Consider the following 19,663-nt stretch of genomic DNA (forward strand, 5'->3'; position numbering starts at 1 on the left):
GTTCCTTTGTCTTGGTGACGTTGAAGAGAAGGTGACTGATCTCGATGTGGAGTGTACAGACTGTGTTGTCGCAGCAGAGCATGTGCCAGAGAACCACACTGTTTGGCAGCTGGATTGTGTGATCTGTGTCTTATATATTTGGTGGTTGATCACAACCCCATGTCCTATATCTAACTGAGATGAAGTAGACAAGCTGATATTTGTGTGTTTCTGCTATAGTTGTGTGTGAACGCATTGTATTCTCAAGTTTACATTGGACTTAAACTGAATGCTTCTAATTTCTCGTTTTTATATGGTTAAGCTCTTATTTGTTGTGTGGGCCCCCTCAGTGTTTTGGCTTTATTTTATTTTTTAGCTTTTATTGCTTTTATTGCCTCTATTGGATAGTAGCAGCTGAAGAGGAACCCGGATGCTGCAGTAAGGAATCAGCCTTTGTACATGGGACCTGCGCTCTACCAGGTGAGCTACCATAGTGCCCCAATTTGGTTTTATTGTATAACTGTGAGGGACAAAGCTTTATGAGATTGCATGCAAACTTAAGTAATTATAGTGTTACTGTTAAGTATCAGTGTTATAAACCTAGAGGACTAATTTGACCTCTTATCTGTTGAAAGGAGCTGTCCAGTTTTTTCCCTGTGTAATATCGCTGTTAAGTTAATATACGCTCGGAATTAAGTGAAATATTATTGAAATTGCAATATGGCAAGTAAATTGCAGAAGCTGCAATTTTTGGATAAAGGTCAGATTTGTGACAAAACTGCATTATAATATACATAGAATATATTTTTTTAAATATGTAAAAGTAGATGTGAAGAGATATCCTGTCCAATCTTGTTCTCTAGATTTACGAAAACATGTTTGTTTGGTTCAGAAAGATTTTTTTTACCATAACGTGCAACATTAAGTAAAAGACATCTTTTGAATAACATGGTATTTTACTTAGCTCTCCAAGTGACCAGATTAATAGGTGTAATTGAGATAATACACTGTAGTTAGATTTTGCTAAAGCTCTCAAGTCACCCCTCCAAAAAACCAAGCTGTCTCATGGCTACTGCAGTCACAGCTTCTTTAAACTAGCTTTGTTAAAATTTAACCTTCTTTAAAACTGCTCACGCAGGCATGAAAAGCACAGTTTATAGGACTCTGGGAAAGCATAATTCCACACACCCTTTAAAGATATAGGAAGAAAAGAAAGAATCAGGGCAGGTCAGCTGGTTCAGTCTGGCCTGCTGGGACCTGCAGAGCCACCAACCTATGTCACCTGTCTCTCTTAGCTCAGCTGGGACCTCCCCGGTCACTTATTTTAAAATTTCTAGCTATCCTAGCTTTGACTTTGGCGTAGTAACCTTCAAAATGAGTAATTCCTCATTTGAATATATATATTTGGATATTATATAGTCTAGACTATTTATTAAAGCCTATAGCTCATTAGGTGACTGCACGGACAAATAAAGGGAGGACAAATATATAGATAACCTCCAGCACCTTGATTAAAGAGCACACTAATACAGCGTTTTAAAAGGAGGGGAAAAAATGGAAAAGAGAAGACAAAACATCAAAGGGCACTGCTTACAATCATACAAATATATGTTATTTTATTGAATAATATTCCATAATAAGACATCTCCTTTCAATTCATGTAGGAGTTATTGTAGAAATGTACACAGGTCTGATGGCAAACATGGAGAGAGGGTGAATTGAGGGCTTGTGTCTGCAGATGCTGAGAGGGAGTCATCCCTAATGAGCCAAAGAACAGTGACGTATGCATGCTTTGCCAAAAAAAATCCCATGTCAGTCTAGACAATTAGCAGTTATTATTGCAGACCACTGGTTGCCTTTGTAGCCTGCAATTCCTGATTGTAGTTTGTTAGCCTGTTGAATATTTTCCTCTTCCTTGAGTGCAGGCTGGTAGTTCTCGTTGCATATTGCTGGTCTTTATTCCTGTTTGCTGTTTCCCGAAGTGGTCATAAAAAGCCAGTGCATTCCTGCCGCTTGCTTTGGCTCTCATTGTAAGAGTCCAACATGTGTCTAAATCCCTGGTAACACTTAGAAGGTGCCTGAGGATTCAGGCCTTCTCTCTGTGGCTAATCAGTGCCAAGGCCCATTTTTATTTATGGCTTTTTTTTATTTTGTTCTTTTTTTTTTTTCATTGTCAGTTTTTCGGAAGACAAGAAGATTGGAGTTAAACCAAGAAGAGTCCATAAGAGTAGGATAGAGAGAGGTTGTGGGTACTTTCTGGAAGACTTGCGTGACCGTAACTCTGAGACCAGCAAGGTCCTTGCTGTCTGTGACAGGACACATGTTGGCTTTAGGAGTTGTTACCCTGCTGTTTTCACTTGAATACATTACATCTTTCACAAACACACAACTCAGTCGCACAGTGGGACTCAGTTTGGGTGAAGTTCACTCAGGGGGACACATCAGTGTGGATACAACAGTGCAGACCAAAGACAAAAATACATCAAATAGGGAGAACAACAATAACTCTTCCTCCTTTTTAAGGGGTGTGCATTAGAAAGGAAACATGACAATGTAGAACAACTGAAAGACAATAAAAAAAAATCGTCAACACCAACTATTTAAGTACACATCTGAAAAAAAAAACTAGACCTGACATAATACATCAGATATACACTATTTGTATTATTAACAGAACGTACATGTAAACTGGCAGCATTCCGTACATTTAAGCCATCCAGACAGGTTTTGTGGTCTGGAAGCATGCTGCTACGTTATAGAGAGAAATTTTACATCCTTCACATTTTTAGCATTGCTCAAAGATGCCACTCACTTGAAGAGGATAAATATGATGCTGCAGCAGCAAAAAATAGTCAGGACAAAATAAATGGCTTCTTCTGGCTTGTGGCATTTAATACGAATGCTTATTTAATTAGGAATATTTAAACACAGTGTTGCAGCCAAGGCGCAACCTTTTTGGTGTATCAATCTCGGCTTTCAATATTTAATACAGAGGGACAGTGAGTGTGGCACACATCCATTTTGTATTGTAATTTAAAGAATGGTTTAGATTTAAATTTAATGGGGTTTGTGTAATTTAGTTGCCACAAACTGTTCCAAAACATTAGATTTATAGTTTCTAATCCCACTTGGAAGAAAAACTGAAAGATTTTATGATGCTAAGCATTGTTTTGTTTATTCAATTTATTGTTATAATAAAATTCTTCTGTACGGAATTCTGTCATGTACAAATTAGTTGTGACACATAAAATAATTCAATAGGGAAGCACCAATCGAGTGTAAAGAGCTATTGTATTTGGAAGTGTTGCACATAATCAATAACAGGGCATTGTAACCACATTTGGAAGCCATCATGCATGTGTTATCATCACATTACAGCATGATGTAAACAACTGAACCTCATCATAAATTGCAGTAAATAAAAGAGTGAAGCACTACACTGTTACATTCTGTGTGAAAATGTGACTATTATATCTCAGCCCAGTAAAACCGCTTCAAGTGTGATTGGATTGATGTTTAGAAATGATGCCTACAAACCAGACAGTGTTTGTTTATGCCCATCATTAACAGTCTTTTAGAAACCAAGTGCTTCCATTAGAGGGAGCCAGTTATACACAGATTTTACCCATAAATTGACAAACTGCATGGTACACATTTCAGTATGCATACCGGTTAGAACATGTCGGCAACTTGGCACAGCAGTATTTGGGGGCAATATATTGACGCAGACTGCAAATACATGCAGCATATGAGAATATAACGCTAGAATAAATGGTGATTTTGGACAGTGATGAGTTTCTGTTTGATCACAAGGGTCTTATTTAAAGTTGGATCATTCTGTTTTTCTGATTTTCTGTTTTTTTGGTAATTCACAAAAGGACCAGAGCATCATTTGAAATTTCTACATTTTAAACACCTTGATTACAAAAAGACAACAACACAATCCCGAGTACAGACTTTATAAAATCTTAAAATCCAAAGATGCATAGCTCGCAATGGTGTCATGTTGCACACATTAATTTAACAGAAAATAGTATTGTTATACTGTACTCGCTAATTAATGACTGTGATTAAAATGCCTAGTTGGTTCTTCAGTTTAAATCAAATGTTACCAAGGTTCCCTGGATGTTGGTAGTTGTTGTACTGTGCAACAAAAGCATTAAATCTGCACTGCACTAACCCTAAGACTGGTGATGACTTAGCTGCAGTATAATATCATTATTGCCTCTTTTTCCCCACTAACTCGTGATAAAGTAGAGGGATTCCCTGTTTCTTTGTTTGTTTGTTTGTATGTTTGCTATAATCTCTTAAGAACCTCCTAAGACAAACTTTAAAAAAAAGTGTGCCTCCAGTTCTCCAGTGGCTTTTAGAAGGCCAGGTTTAGGGACGTGGTTAATGTTATGCACCTGCACTACCTTTAGCAGATATGTGTCTCAAATGATGGTGCATGGAATGCCTGCTGATGCTCCCACTGTTTCAAACAAGAGGAAAGTGTTTGTCAGGCCCAATGTAGAGGCCCTGAGGAAAAACTCCTTCCTCTGTTGTCGTCTAACTGAGTTCACAGGTAGGAATCAAACAGTCCTCTGAGTTCATTATGAACAAATGGATTTTGCTGTCTCTGGCAGACCTTGGGGAAATTTTTGCACCCATCGCAGGGTGGCTGTTCTCTCGTTTGTGTTTTATTGAGTCTATCGATCATTGTTTCAATCTCATGCCCTTTCTTTTTCTCCTTGCCTCTCTGTCTTGTCTTACCTTACTCTTAATCATAGATACACACACACAAACACACACACACACACACACAGAAACACAGACCTTATAAACACACTGTAAGTATACACCTACACAGGCAACATAGTGTTGAAAAGAAAGTTAATGGGCTGTAGATACTGTAGGCTGCGGTTAAGGAGATGTGTGTAGGAAAGGGATTACGACTTTAAATCTCTCATGCGTGGGCACACAAACTATATCGGTATTTTCATTTTCCATGTTACCACCTCGCTGTTAGCTTTGCAAAATAAATGTATCGTCAATGGAAAACAGAACACTGTCTGACTTCTTCAAACAACAGACCCTCTTAATGCCTCTTCTACTCTACGGTTAGCATTTTCTATCGACTTTACGCAACCTTCCTTTCCCAGAAATTTTACATTCAAGATCCTGACCAGTGTCTGACCTTCTGTTGCCTTCATTGCACTTACTCGTCTCTGAACCTCTCGACATCCTTTACTTCACATTCATCGTATTTTAATCTTCCTGTCTTACATTCTACCTCGTTCACGTCACATTCAACATCAGTCTACTATACATGCTCTGTTCTTGTCTGTCTACTTGCAGTATCACCGTCGGACAACTTGCTGTGGCGTTCTTCGCTATTACAATAGTAAGGACTGCTCGCTTTTTGGGAAAGAAATCTATGGAGCATTTGGATCTTTGGATTATATGTTTAACATAAGAAGGGGCATGAGTAAAGTCATTGTGAGGTTTAATTCTAAATCTGCTTACTTTCTATCTGCTTTAATGCACTGTAAAGTAGAGCTGCAACAATTAGCCAATAGAAAATTAATCAGCAACTATTTCAATAATCGTTTTTGTCATTTTTTAAGCAAAAGTGTCCCAAAATATGTCTGGTTCTAGCACCAGGAATGTGTTGATTTGATTAGACTTTTCTCTGTTTTATATCATGTAAACTGAATGTTTGGACTGCCAGTTGGACAAAATAAGACATTTGAACATGTCTCATTTGGCATGCAAGGTTCCTTGCTGTCAGCCACTCACTGCTTTGCACCTCCAAGTGCTTTCCTTTTATAGAACGGGACTTACCATCAACTTCGAAATGTGAACTGGCATGAAGAAGCTCCCAGATGGAATACACTAAGACTGTATGAGTCCTGACAGCTATAATAAGTCCATAGCATTGTGTACTACCTGCTGTGCACACACTTTGATATCATACAGCAGGTAGTAATGCACAGTTAGACACCATGCTAGGCTGCGCCAAATTCACCAGAGAGAGGGAGCATTGGCTTGTACAGTAAACAAAAAATGGAGATTTCATTTAGCAAAATCTGCTACAAGGACAAACTATCCAAATGTGAAGTGAATGATGTCCCCCCTGGAAAAGGCCAGAAAATTAGAGACTTAATGAAAAAAATGCAAAGCTCCAAGTAATTTCCTCCATAGACTCCCTGTCATAAAAAGCGTGCAGTGCCTTACATGCCTCTTTGTCTTACAATAATTATCATATCCACATGCCGCATAAAACCCTGCCAAGTATTTTGCTTACTTTACTGCAGAAATTTCTTATCAACATTCCTCAAGAATACACCTGCTAATCCTTCACTCTTTCTAAATAACTGCCTCCATGCGCTGACCTCTTTACAATTCATCACCCTATTTCAGACTTACTCTCAGCCTCAATGCAGCACATTCATAAAGCCTCTGTTTCACATTCTGTAACCCTCCTTCACATTATGCTACCCATAAAATTAGACACCATCCCAATGCTTTGAACCTCCTAGAGATTATCTGTGATTTTTAGCGACCATATAATGAGCATTTTTTACAGTTTGCTTTCCACATCCAGCGTAGCTCTTTCTGACATAGCAAGGGACTTACTGCTGTCTGTGTTTGTTGGTGGTATCCTTGCACATTCGCTTTGACTGAACATTGCGGTGACATTTTTTTCACTCGGCGCGTTACCAGAGCAGGCAGCACCCTACAGCAGCCATCATTGACATGACAACAAGCCCTGACAGCTCCCATTTAGAAGCCTCAACTTCTATCAGGTCATTGCATAATTGTTCTAAAATTTAATCTGATTGAGAGACCTTGTGCATATCTAAACATTAGTTGATTGCACATAAACGGAATATATGATATCATGAGTCAGTCCCCTTGAGTTTGCCCAGTTTACCCCTTCCCTGATTTTTTTGTTGGTAAATGGTACATAAGACGGTTGTTCACCTAGTATCACCGTTTGACAGACATGTCAAAGACACAATGTTGTGTCCTGTCTGAAGGACATGGTAGAGGTTACCCACAGTATCTCTGTCTATCCTCTGTACGGGCACTCATTCACACAGAGATCTCTTACAGTGCATCCATACTGCAGAAGATCCACACACAGGGGTTAAAACACAATCACATCAAGACTTTCATTCAGACAACTACATTTTTTGAGGGTGATTCTTCCAAGGTGATTTGATAAAGCTAGCGAGTGGATAAGCTGCCAGACATCCTCAGAATAACAAGTGCTCCAGCTCAGAGGCTCCTCTGGCTTTGATGTTTGCTTCAAACCTGGCTTTATGCTGACAGCAGATGCTGAGTGAAGTACACACTACGGCTCCTTTTTCAGGTGACTGAGTTCAGATCCACTCTGGATTTAAAACGCGACCCAGTTGTTAATTTGTAGCCTTTTAACAAGCTAGTGCAATATAAAAAGTGGTCACCTGGTTGAGAAGACAGGCTAGAAAGAGGGTGCCGTTCACTCTCTCACTCATTCACACACTTGTTTTTTGTTTTTGTCTTCACTGAGAATTATCTTCTGGCTTGCTGGTACAAATATTGCTCAGGCGTTTTTACTATATCCACAAGGAGTTGAAAAACTCCACTATTTTATGGCTCACCTTCCCAGGAAGAATATTTTTTTTATTTATTTTTTTTTTCATATTATACTCATGCAAGCAGTGCCTCTCTAGTGAGCTTCATAAACTTCCTATTATAATCGTCTCTATCATCATCGTACTCATCTTTTACATCGTTTCCATACCCGCGTTCATTTCGATGTCATTCATTAATTCCAATTGTTATCACAGGATTGGTCTAAATTATTCACACAAAAAAGTTCTTTAATGCAGCTGTTATTTTGTCCACACATCTTCTCAAACACTCATCTTGCTCAGCTGACCTGACCTGACCCAGGATTCCTGCTGATCTTCCCTCTCTGCCCCATTTCATCTCACTTTGAACTTTAGTTGACCTTGGTGATTAGCTCAGCTGGTCGGCAGATGGTGGGTGGAAAAGCTGGCTGAGCCACACTGTCACCAACTTTAGGGCTCAAGAGGGGGCCCACGGGTGAGGATTATGATGCCGAGTCAGCGCTGGAAATGCGCGCGTAGTGAATATACAGTACAATAAAGCAGACGGTGGGTAGGCATGTGAGAAAAGATGGAATTGTTGGTGGGACAAAGAAGCTTCAGCGTGATAGAGAAACGAAGGAGACTGTGCGTTAGGGAGTCACAGGGGGCAGAGAAAGAGGCAAACAGTGGGAGGGGGAGGTGGTAGTAGTTCTTGCTATGGCCCTGGGCTTTCTTTCTGTGGTGACAGGTGTGGGGGGGGGGGGGGGACTCTTCTCTCAGGCCTTCTCGGCTGCTGATGTACTGCTGACTCTTTTATCCCTCAGCATCTTGTAGTGCACTTCTAGAATGTGGTGGCCAGTGAGGGCCATTCCCTCAGCCACCCTCAGTGCGTAATGGGCAACTGTGTTCCCAGTGTCACTGCTGCCCTTTGTCCCACCCTCAGTCTCCTGTGCTATGAGGCATCAGCCTTAGGAGCTTCTTTCCGTCCATTCTTTAGGGACGGCGAATCTGACGTCTTCACTGTCTTCCGAGGAGGACTTACTGGTTCACTGGCGAGCTCATGTAGCGATGGCTCCTTATACATCGCAACTGTGTGACGAAGATAGAAACTATTGGTTAATAATTAAGAAGGTGATTAATAACTAAGATAAACTGGTTTTAATTAAAGTGACACAAGGGACACAAACCCTCTATAACTTTAGGCAGGAAGTGTGCAGCTCCTTTGGTCTTCTTTACCCGGTTGCCCTTCATGATCTGGCCGTCACGGTTGATACCGATATACCAGGAGCGGCCAGACTGGGTCTGGCGATAGAGCATGGAGGAGTATGTAACGTAGTAGTTCTCAAACACACTCTCCTTGAACTTACACTCTGGAGTGAAATGCTCCTGAAAAGAAATATGCAAAAGGAGAAGGGGGGGGGGGCATTCATATTAGCAAACAAAGCAAAATAATGTGCAAATGTCATGAGAAAACTGTAAGATTTTTATCAGGCTTTGAACATGAACTCCAGTACAAGTAAGCACACACAAAAATACATGGACACCAGCAGTGAAATACATTAATTGGGTGAGTGTTTCCTGAGGGAAAGGATGGATAGAATTCTTTGAATTCTTTAAAAGCGTGAACATCCTGGTCCTTTGGGACCAGCAAGACAATATACATACTATATGTGGAGAAACAGCAGTAACATCTCTGCTAAACATAATAAATTCCCACAGGAAAGGAGCTGAGAAGCAGCAATGAAACACACACCAGAACTAAAACAAATTCAATACACATACATACATTACATACTGTAAATGTAAATGACTGCAGTGACTGCTTCTGAGGCATCCCAAGTTCAGAAAACCAACTTACCTAGCTAGGTCTTTAGGACATTTGTAGGTTTGTGTGTATGAACAAAATCCCAAGCAAATATTCACATTCAAGAAGTTGGAACCAGAACATTTTTTGCAGTTTTGCTTAAAAAAATTACTTGATAATATAATAAATAATTATTCGATTATTAAATATAAATATATTTGTTGCTGATTTATTTGATTAAGTCGATCAAGTAGTCAATTAATCAATAATTTTAGCTCTGATTTAAAGACTTTATTTAGTTGGTATATTATCAGGGTGGAAAAGGGAAAACATGTTTAGAGGGGAAACTGACGGTTTGGAACTGCTCACAGCTCCTGTGATTATGGGTCGTAAATAGACACTACTTTATTTTAAAGGGGTAACCAGCCGAAAAGATTGGGAACCACTACATTGACAATTTTTTTAGACTCTGGGTATGTAGAAACAATAGTTAAATTCAGCCCCTTTATTCCCCCAAAAGAGTATTATCCCTTATATATAGGCTACTCTCATGTACTGTCAATTGTCCATGACTGGCTAAATGTGAATAGACATTTCAAAATCAAATTAGCAAAACTTGGATCAAATCCAACAGTATAGCCGCTCGTTGTAAACGATCATGTTCCAGCAGCACTTCCCCTCCCTCTCTGTCCTCAACATAAGGACTACTGAACCCTGCATAATACTGACTGGTGATATTAACCAATAGCGACAGATATACATCTCTCTTAGTCTCCATCAGGGTCTTGACAGGGTCCTTCCCCTGTCAGAGAGCAAAGCCAATGTGCTGGATTGATTAAGTGAGAGCAGCAGAGCAGAAATGGCTGAGTGGAGAATGTCTGTGAGACTCGGGGTGACAGAAGAGGGCCAAAAGATCACAACTTGGCATAGGCGAGCTTTAATAAAGAGCAAAAAGTAGATTGAGAAGGTATAAGAGACCTCCAGTTTCACACTTATCACAGATCATCACCTTTCTCCTTCACAGGAAGGCATCATCCTTAAGCTGAGAAGGCAATTCAGGACTTTGTGCCCTTTATCCGTCCACTCCTTTCTTGCGGCTCCACCACAGTTTATGCCCTTTTAACTTCTGTCTTGCCCCCATAAGATAAAAAAACAAAATAAAACAAGCCCCTACCTTTAACTCAACAAACTCTCCCACTACCATCACCACCACATCGCAGAGCTATTTTAAGATCCTCTGACAGGTTTGATATCTTCTGCTGTGCTAACACAAAGAGGATGGGATCGATAGATGATCTGCTTCATTCATTATTAATCAGGCCAGAGAGCAAGAGGGGTGGGAAGTGCAGGAGACAGAAGGGGAAAGGTAGGAGAGACAGGAAAGAGAGGAGAAGATCACTCGGAGAGGACAGAGGGGTTGCTGGGTAATAAAGGAGATTAAGAAGAGAGAGAAAGGGAGAGGTCTGCTTTGCATCTCCCCCAGGGCCAAGGCAGGAACACTGGGCTGGCAGTGGCTTTAGTCACCAGCACCCCATGCTCTAACACTCATGTCCCTCTGGAAAGAGAACCCATCACTCCAGCAAAATACCTTTCAGCTCAACCTCTGAAATGACACCGTTGATAACCCCTCTCCCAAGTCATCCTATAATTGCCCTTTATAATCAGTCCCCTGAAATTAGCCTAATGACAGAACCCACACACAAAAAGTCTCCAATGGTCTGGAAGGAAAGAAAATACACTGAGAAAGCATACAAGACAATTTAATGAATGTCCTGATATGACTGTCCCTAACTGATAGAAATATTTTGCTGTAATTACCCCCAATTCACCTTGAGGTAACCTCAAAACCACAGCAGAACTACAGAGACCACCAAGGGTGTACTGACTGAAGGTATCACTCAAACTACCAGATGTACCTGCGCAGATGAATAATTACTGAGGATGTGTTGAGGGTTGCACATTTTTAAGAGCAATGGGGGAATATTTACATCTAACCGCTGGGTGCTTGGACTAGAAATTAAATAAAAAGCTCTTTCTTCAACCGTGACTTATTGAGAGACTTGGGTAGCTTCCCTTCTATGTGTCTCGAGCCAAAAATGAATTTAAATGAAAGCAGACGACAAAGGTAATATGTAGCGTCCGTGCTGAGAATCCCCAAGATGGGAAGAACCTTTTTATGATGCAGAGCAGCGCCCCGACCCCCCCGCCCACACACACCACCTCCTTCCTCATCTCTCGTGTCTGATTACATCGATTCTACCTGCTTCAGGAAGCTTAACTCTCCATGCCACCATACACTGGGATTGCACTTACGACCAAATAAGGACAGCAGAGTACTAATAATACGCACTCATAGGGCAGAGTTCCCTTAATGTGACATCTTTCCCTGCATATAATTAGGATATAAGAGCAGGAATGACAATTATGGCCAAAAAGATGAAGTGAAGCCATGAATAATGTTTAATATCTTGTTTACTTTCATTTCATCACACATGCAAAAGCATGAAATAACTACTAACACCCCTGAAAATGAAGCTCTACTTCTGGAATTCAAAACACGTTTTAGCATTTCTGACGTGCAATTATTTGCAGTCCCCTATTTAGACAGCAGGGGTCACAGTGTCATACAGGCTTCCTGCATCTATTGACTGTCCCATCAAGCCCACCAGTGTAATCTATGGGGTGCTATGAATTCTGCCTTTCCACAGTACTGCGTTACTGCTGCAACACCCCACTTCTGTCATAACATGAAATGCAAACTCATTTACAACAACGCTCTGTTACACACACATAGACACATGCACATAATCTGTGAGTGTATGCAATGCAGAACACCGCCAGCAGGGCGTATTGCTAATGTTGTTGTCGAGGGCCAGATGTAGATGCACTATGACACGCCACGTTACGTAAGTCAATAGGGCATAGACGTGCTTATTAAGAGAGTTTACAGAAGATGAGACTGGCAGTTAATAATGTCTAGCACCACACATGTATGGTCTGTCTCTAATGCTTTATGATAGCCCAGGGAGGCATGCTGCTCGCATGACAAGAGCAGAGTGGATAGTGATGTGCGGGGGACTCATGCCTCCGCCGTGTTGACTGACAGCTGGAAGGCCCCTGTCAATATAATGTATCTGAGAGAGGAGTGGTAGCTGACATTCCCTTTTTGACCCTCAATGACAGAGGTGACACACTGCCTGCTGCCTTTATCAGAAATCACCCTGCTTTTAATTTTCTAGGACACAAAAAGGGGTGGTTGATTCTGTGTCATCATCATCATCACCATAGGTCTGCCATTTTGGAAGGAGAGCACTGTTACAAGGTATATCGTGAGTCAATCAGAAAGAATAGGTTTTGCCTCCCCTAAGTGCTCTTAATTGGCTGCCTGGCAAAGTGTCTGTCTTTATCATTGTGTTTCCGCACTTCATCTCTTTTCTCTTGCTCTGGCCAATTATTCTCTCTGCTACTTTTTCTAATGTCCACATTTTATCCAGTCCTGTGATAAAAGCGATGCTATCTTGCTGCTGGTGTCGTCCTGCATCTCAATGCAATCCTCCCACGAAAAGAATAGAAAGGACACAGCTTTTCATCAAGAAGTCTCATGCTCTTTCTCTTTCTTTGTCCCACTCTGGTGTCTTTGTGTGTGTTTTTCTCTCTTTCTCTATCACACACAAGTATCACAGCCCCACACAGATGACAAGAAGTCATATTTTTTGTGCTATTTCTTTAATGCATTAAAGGCCCATATGGGCTGTGTGATTGTATGCTGTCCCAGGCGAGAGCTGACAACTGTGAGAAAAACGTGGTGAAATCTTTAGTCAACCCAAAAAGAGTCCTACATTGATTGGTTGATTTAGAGTCTGGGGACCAAAGACAGCCAGCGACCAATTTCTCACAATGTGACTTCTGCTGAAACCCGTATAAAAACCATCCAATCTAAATAAGGCATGCCAATGTTTTTTGGCCCCGATCCTGATCTGAGTCCAATCTGATATTTACATTTACTTAATGTTGATTAAATATGTATCTGACTCACTGAAATAACAGCTAATCTATACTACTTCATCTATATACTGAAGGTTTGGTTCAAAACTATTAAAGAGCCACTGAATAGGATTTAGTGACATCTAGTGGTGTAGCTTCTGGTGTAGCCCTTGCCTCACTCTGCCATTCCAAGCGTGTAGGAGAAACCACGAAGGCCATGCATTTTTTAGAATGAATTAGCGACAGCTGATAATGGCCTGCCACCAGCCACTTTTGTCATTTTGGTGATAGCGACAGCTAAAATTGAGAAGCTGCTACCTGAATGTTTTGTACACTGCTCTTTGCTGATAAGAAAGAGGGGGGGACAGATAAAAGATTCTTTAGTGTCTGAGTTTAAGAATCCATGCATTTTTCCAAGCTCTCTGTCTGAAGTCAAATTATTTTCTACATCATGCATCATGCGTTTCGTTACGCAGCGAAATTCTCGCACAGTAGAGCCAACTGTGGTAAAGGAGAGCGGAACTGCAACACTATTAGAGCTGCTTCATTTTAGCCGTTAGCAATCCTGTGAAATATGCCCGAATTGACAACTCTAATTCTAGGCATTCATTGACCAATCTGACATGCCTCAACATTGTAATTATACAGTGTGGCACAACAAAGATTGACCTTTAAAATGTAAATTGTACAAAAACACCTGCATGAAAGCACCAAATGTTTGTAACAGGCTAAACCTGTGTTTAAATCATGATTGGCACACAACCTGTTTCTGTGAAAACTTGCCTGTCAACAGTCATGTCAGCATCCCCTAACACAAGCCCCTCTCTCTCTCTTTCTCGCCCTCCCTTTCTGTCTATGAGGAGTTTTCCAGAGCACATAGATTATAAAATGGGGCACGAATGAGCCAAGCTCTATTTTTATATGAGGATCAGCCATTTCCTGTTGTCACCTACAGGTAGTGAGGCTGAGATGTATGTCTAAGACAAGGCAGCAGTGGACACCCTCTGCTTGCTTTAGAGCCTGGCCCCACAAGCTGACCACTACGTGTGTGTGGGCAGTATAGAGACAGGGATGCAGGAAAAAAGTTATTTAGGAGAAAACAACATAACCATCAGTAAGCAGCAGAGGAGGCAGTATATGCAAGAAGATGAGAAACTAGCTGGAAGGAAGCGACTACTCAGTCACCTCGCCTCTTCTGAGAGTGACAGTGATGAGCTTATTCCTTGTCTGTGTCACGCACTCTTTTGGCATGCTTTTAAATTAAAAAAAAATATGAACATGCTTTTAGAGCACTAAGATATGTATAAAGGGGCCATATCATGCCACCTGCACTCCCTCCTACACAGCAAATTAGTACATCAGATACACTACAGAGAATAATGTGGGGATCATAAAATCAAACATGCATGATATAACACAAGAAGACAGCTGTTCTATTGTACAGCGCCTATATCAACACATTCATGTGACTGCATGTGCGTGTATGTGCGTATGAGAGAGAGGAAATTCTCTGAAAGAGGTCAGTGTGGAATGCAGTAAAGCTATTGACTGGTGCTGAGGAAATCCCCTCTCTCTCTGTTCACAGAGGCAAGGCACCAAAGTCTATTGCATACTAATCAGGGGCTCAGAAGATAATAGGAGATGGCGTATTTGCCATAATTCAAGATTTAACTCTCACATGTACAGATGATGCTCTCTCCTTTACATCTCATATGCATAAAACCACTCTTGCATTTGCTGCTTTCACATGTAATCTTCCGCATATTCTGTTGAAACCAACACACAGATGACCCCTAAAGAGACATATATACAATGTATTTATAGAGGGCTCTCACATCACTGAAGTGTAAATTGCTCAATAATAACATCCTCTTTAATATATAATTGTATTAAATCATATAAATTTCTTATATAGTATACATACTATATGTGCATATACTATATACACTATACTATAACCTATTAGATGTACTATATAGTGTGTGCGTGTGTGTGGACAGCAAAGCAAGGACATAATAATAAGGTATAAGGTAGAAACATTCACTCGATGCTGAGATGGGCTTCAACACTTCCTTGATAAAAAATTAGGTTTTGACAATAATATCATGCTAAAGCAATGTTACAATCACTGTCCAAGGTACAGAATGGACTGTATACCCTAAAACTGTCTCTAGCGCTGTCCAAGGTACTGATTAGTCTGTGTACCCTAATACTGTCTCTAGAACTGTGCACGCATGTTCTCACCAGAATTCCTGTTAGGGGCTCAATCCTGAAACCGACTGCTCATAAAGACAAAGCTATGCTCTTTCTCTCAATTTGAAGTTGTAGATTTTGTCTAGTTCTACGTTTTCTGAATCTAGTTTGTAACTTATACTGAATAAAGCCCTTAGCACTTAACCCTTTGACAATTTATTTGTCATAATTGAAATAATACTTAAGAGCTAATGGAGTACTTTGCAGCATTAACTAAATTAGACAAAACAAGTTGTGATAGTAACACTCTGTCATGGGTATTGCACCCCAAAGAGTTCCCCATCTCTCTTTTCACCCTCCTGCTACTTCTTCACACATTTCTTATTCCCATGTTCCTATGTATATAATATCATCCACTGGATTAGAATGTCACCTGGATCTGGTTTAATGTATGTTTATGTAATAAATCAATCAGACCATTTTTATTTACCAGCAAATGGTTACTAATTGCATGCTTCTCTTTTAATCTCAGAGACTGTAGACTCCTTGCCTCAGTGATTCAGAATCTCATGCATTTCATGCATTAGTTGATTACTAACGGCAGAACTTGATCATTATGTCAACATGCTTGCAAGCATTCAGTCTTGATTGGCCTAAAAGCACACCTTAATAACATTTGAAATGTATATTAAAAGTGGGTGAAACTGGACAAAATGAAGGACAGTGTAAAATGTTATGGGGCTGTAAAAGGTGCACTGATCTAAAATTCAAAACAAAAACAGCCACATTCCCACCTGCCCTGAACCCAAAATCGGTAAACACTTATTGCACTCAAGAGACCTTGAGATAATCCATCAGTATTTTTACACCCACTCTATCTCCATTCCCCCCACCCCGTCTTTCCAAAACTAATTGGAATACTCATGCAGGTAGTCTAGCAGGTTGTCACCCTATCTTTCACCCCCCACCTCTCTGTCTCACCTTTCTCTATCATTCATATACACTTAAACATACACCTGCAGCTACCACACACGGCCCCTTTTTCGATTAGCTCTGAATATCCTTCATGCCAACTATGGCACTGCGTATGCTACTAACTAGTTTCTTGTTTTCTGTTTGGCTTTTTCATTTGAGTACATAATTTACCATTTATTATCTATACATAGGTTCACATACATGTACAGCACAAATATACATGCATAAAAGCTGTGTTAAAGTGGTAAATGACACTTAAGTCCTTACACTGTACTCAGTCATTGGCCTTCAGGGAATACTTACCGAGGTATAGAGGTATCCTTCACTATTCATGGCAAGGTATAACCCTGTCTTTGCCCCCTGGATTGCCACAATCCGCAGTCCCACCGGAATTAAGTTGAACTGTGCTAAATTTGGGAATAAAGTAGGAGACATAGGGCACGACAAAGAGAGAGAAAAAAAGAGAAAGTCAGAGAAGATTGTGAAATCAAAGTACAATAATAAAAAGTAAATACAATACAAAGTAAAGACTGTATATACAGTTTTCTGTCTTCATTGTATTAGACTGAATGGCTGCAGTGTCACTGCCGCATGATATATCTCTTTTAAGCCCAAATTCTGTGACCTCTCAGAGTTTATGTTAATGTACCCCAACGTTATGTCACCTTCACTATGTTTTACCCTGCCTCTAAACTTGGATGATAATGGAAATGTTCTGCTACAATGTCACATAAAGCAGAGATAGTGAAACATGGATAGATAGTTCAACTCATTTAGAAATAATATCAGTTGTTGAATAAGTAGAATTCTAAAAAATCTTCCATATTCAAACCACAGTCTGATGTCTGAGTCTGGAACGTCAAATGGGAAAATACAAAGAATTTATACTGCAAAGAGAACGCTGAAAATTTTCAGCGTGCTAAAGGTCAGGATGAACATTCACATCATCTCAATGGTGGCAGTATGTCACTCAGGAGCACTTTAAACTCAGGCAGCTTTATGTGATAGAGTTGTGCTTTGAAACACAGTATAGATTTAGTTTTTAGAGATGAGCACATATGGCATTTCTGCATATGAACAAGGACACTTTCTATTGCCAAAGTTTGACAGGCAGTTTGACGTGATGTTCCTCCCTATTGAAAGACAAAAATAACAGTACAAATTGGAACAAATTTGACAGATGAGCTGACAAATTCCTAACTTTCAGCCACAGGGCCCCTATAGCACAGTGTTACACCTACTGTGGTTGTCTTTAGCTCAGTGCATACAGTACAGCATTAACTTTGCCAAAGTTGGAGATTTGGCTCCCCAAGAGGGTATGAGCTGTTCCATACTTGAGCTATACTGCAGGTGTTGGAGTATAGACACCTTATGGTTTCTACACTGTTCCTCTAACTGGTGCTAGTAGGGCTGTCGCAATAACCACAATGATGAAATACTGCGCTATTGTCGTACCCATGAAGCCACCGCCACAACCGTAATGTCACAACATCACGTCATGTTCAGTATTTGTTTTTTAAGAAGGAAAAGTTGACTTGACTAGACTTAACATAGCAAAAGCGCTGTCTGAAACGCAGTGCTACTCAGTAACTCAGTTCACAGCCCAGGATTATAATACCACACAAGAGAAAGTCATGTGGCTTCTGCCTCACTCTGGAAACCCCTGACTGGAAACACCAGCAGTCTTTTAGTAGAACACGCTAACTGGTCCACTAATTATCCCAATTTGCCACAGCTGTGGGGTTTGTGTCCTGCGACTCACCAGTGTTTCTGTTTAACGAGTAACCCTGTCAGCTGACGACTTATTCTGTTAAGAGGCAGGAGAGTTCAGGTGATTAGTACAGGCAGGTACTGAGATGAAAGATTGTAGTGAAATGTTGGACCCCTTGCAAAGTAGTTTGCTAAAACAACAAAAATGGTGATAATACTGCATGCTGCACTTTTGAGTGGCCCTAAATCAGTTTACTGAGACTAGATTATGATTAAATTAAGTAAGCAATAGCTCACTACAGTCTGTGGTATATTGTATATATATATATTGTGATTATATCACAGTTAAGGGGCACAGTGCGAAATAGTTACAAAGTATGGCAATATGAAAGTTATAGACACATTCCATTTTAAACCATTTTTATTAACATGTTCGTAAAGCATTAATAAAGCATTCTTACAAAAAATAGTGCCTCCCATTTGCCCATCTTATTATTTATCATCACAGATTGATTTCATCATTTGCCTTTTATCTAATTTGTATGTTTCCATTTATTGTGCAACCACTGAAGAACTGTCCAGCAACCATGGGATGACTAAAAACTGCTTGTAGACTTGCATTGTTTGTTAGGTGGAGGTGTGTCGCTTGACGTGGCCACTTTCTCCAGGCATCAAGCTTCAGTCGCCAATGGCTCTGATGAGAGGTTTCGCATTTGTGGCCACTTCCGGCCATAATCTCTCTCGTGTCAAGACTCTGAATGGTGGTGCTGCAGAGACAGTGATTCGTATGTTTCTTCTACGTTCCTGCTTGCTTACATATTCTGGGCAACACTGTCGCAAGATGACTGACCCCACTGGCTCTCGATTGTACCTGTAACACACATGAAATGACACTTATGTAGTTAAAAACAAAAAAGCATTTTGCTTAGGTCAACAGCCAGGATAGCCAATAGACTACCTACATACTGTACAGTTATATATTATATAATTTTTTAATAACTGTATGGTAGGTTACTGCAGTCTGAGCCAAAATAATATGCACTAGGGCTACTTACCAAACATTGTTGACTCGCAGATCACTTTTCTTTTAGGGGGAAGGCTGGTGCGTCTGTGGGTAGGTGGGAGAGATATTTCTCCATAGATGAAAAAGGGCAGAGGATCATCAGGCTGTTCATACAAGAATCCCCTTGTGCTCTTTTTATTCTTCTCCTGTGGGTCATTTTGATTCTTTGTTTGCTTGTTAAGGCCACTGTTGCATACTTAAGCCCGTTTTTGAAGGTGAATGATGTGGGTTTAAGCTGTTGATTGCCCCCATCTCCCCTGCGCTGAGTGTAGTTGAACGTCAAACCATACGTTGTTTACTAGCCCCTGTGGAGTGTTGGGATCCAACCTTCTTTATCGTTTTGAAGTTATCCTGTGATATTGACACATGATGAAC

General features: G+C 40.4%; 1 protein-coding gene across 1 annotated transcript; it reads right to left on the minus strand.

Annotated features, from left to right (window-relative positions):
* Nucleotides 1–1,613: 1,613 nt before the first annotated feature.
* LOC118331977 (fibroblast growth factor 13-like) lies at nt 1,614–16,916 on the minus strand. Its single transcript, XM_035667085.1, has 3 exons — nt 16,819–16,916; nt 8,747–8,945; nt 1,614–8,648 (listed from the first exon to the last, which is right to left on the minus strand). The coding sequence occupies exons 1-3, from the start codon at nt 16,846–16,848 to the stop codon at nt 8,512–8,514; spliced, it is 366 nt and encodes a 121-aa protein (XP_035522978.1). The 5' UTR covers nt 16,849–16,916; the 3' UTR covers nt 1,614–8,511.
* Between the last annotated feature and the right edge of the window lie 2,747 nt (nt 16,917–19,663).

This window comes from Morone saxatilis, unplaced genomic scaffold (assembly GCF_004916995.1).
Source record: "Morone saxatilis isolate NCDOM2014 unplaced genomic scaffold, NCSU_SB_2.0 Contig20, whole genome shotgun sequence".
NCBI classification, from domain to species: Eukaryota; Metazoa; Chordata; class Actinopteri; family Moronidae; genus Morone; species Morone saxatilis.

Bases quoted from the DNA above. Each gene is read 5' to 3' on its own strand.
- LOC118331977 (XM_035667085.1), bottom strand. From the start codon at position 16,848: ATGAATAGTGAAGGATACCTCTATACCTCG. The intron at 8,946-16,818 runs GTAAGTATTCCC...ATTTCTTTTCAG, and splicing joins AAGGATACCTCTATACCTCG to GAGCATTTCACTCCAGAGTG. The intron at 8,649-8,746 runs GTTTGTGTCCCT...TTCGTCACACAG, and splicing joins CCTGCCTAAAGTTATAGAGG to TTGCGATGTATAAGGAGCCA.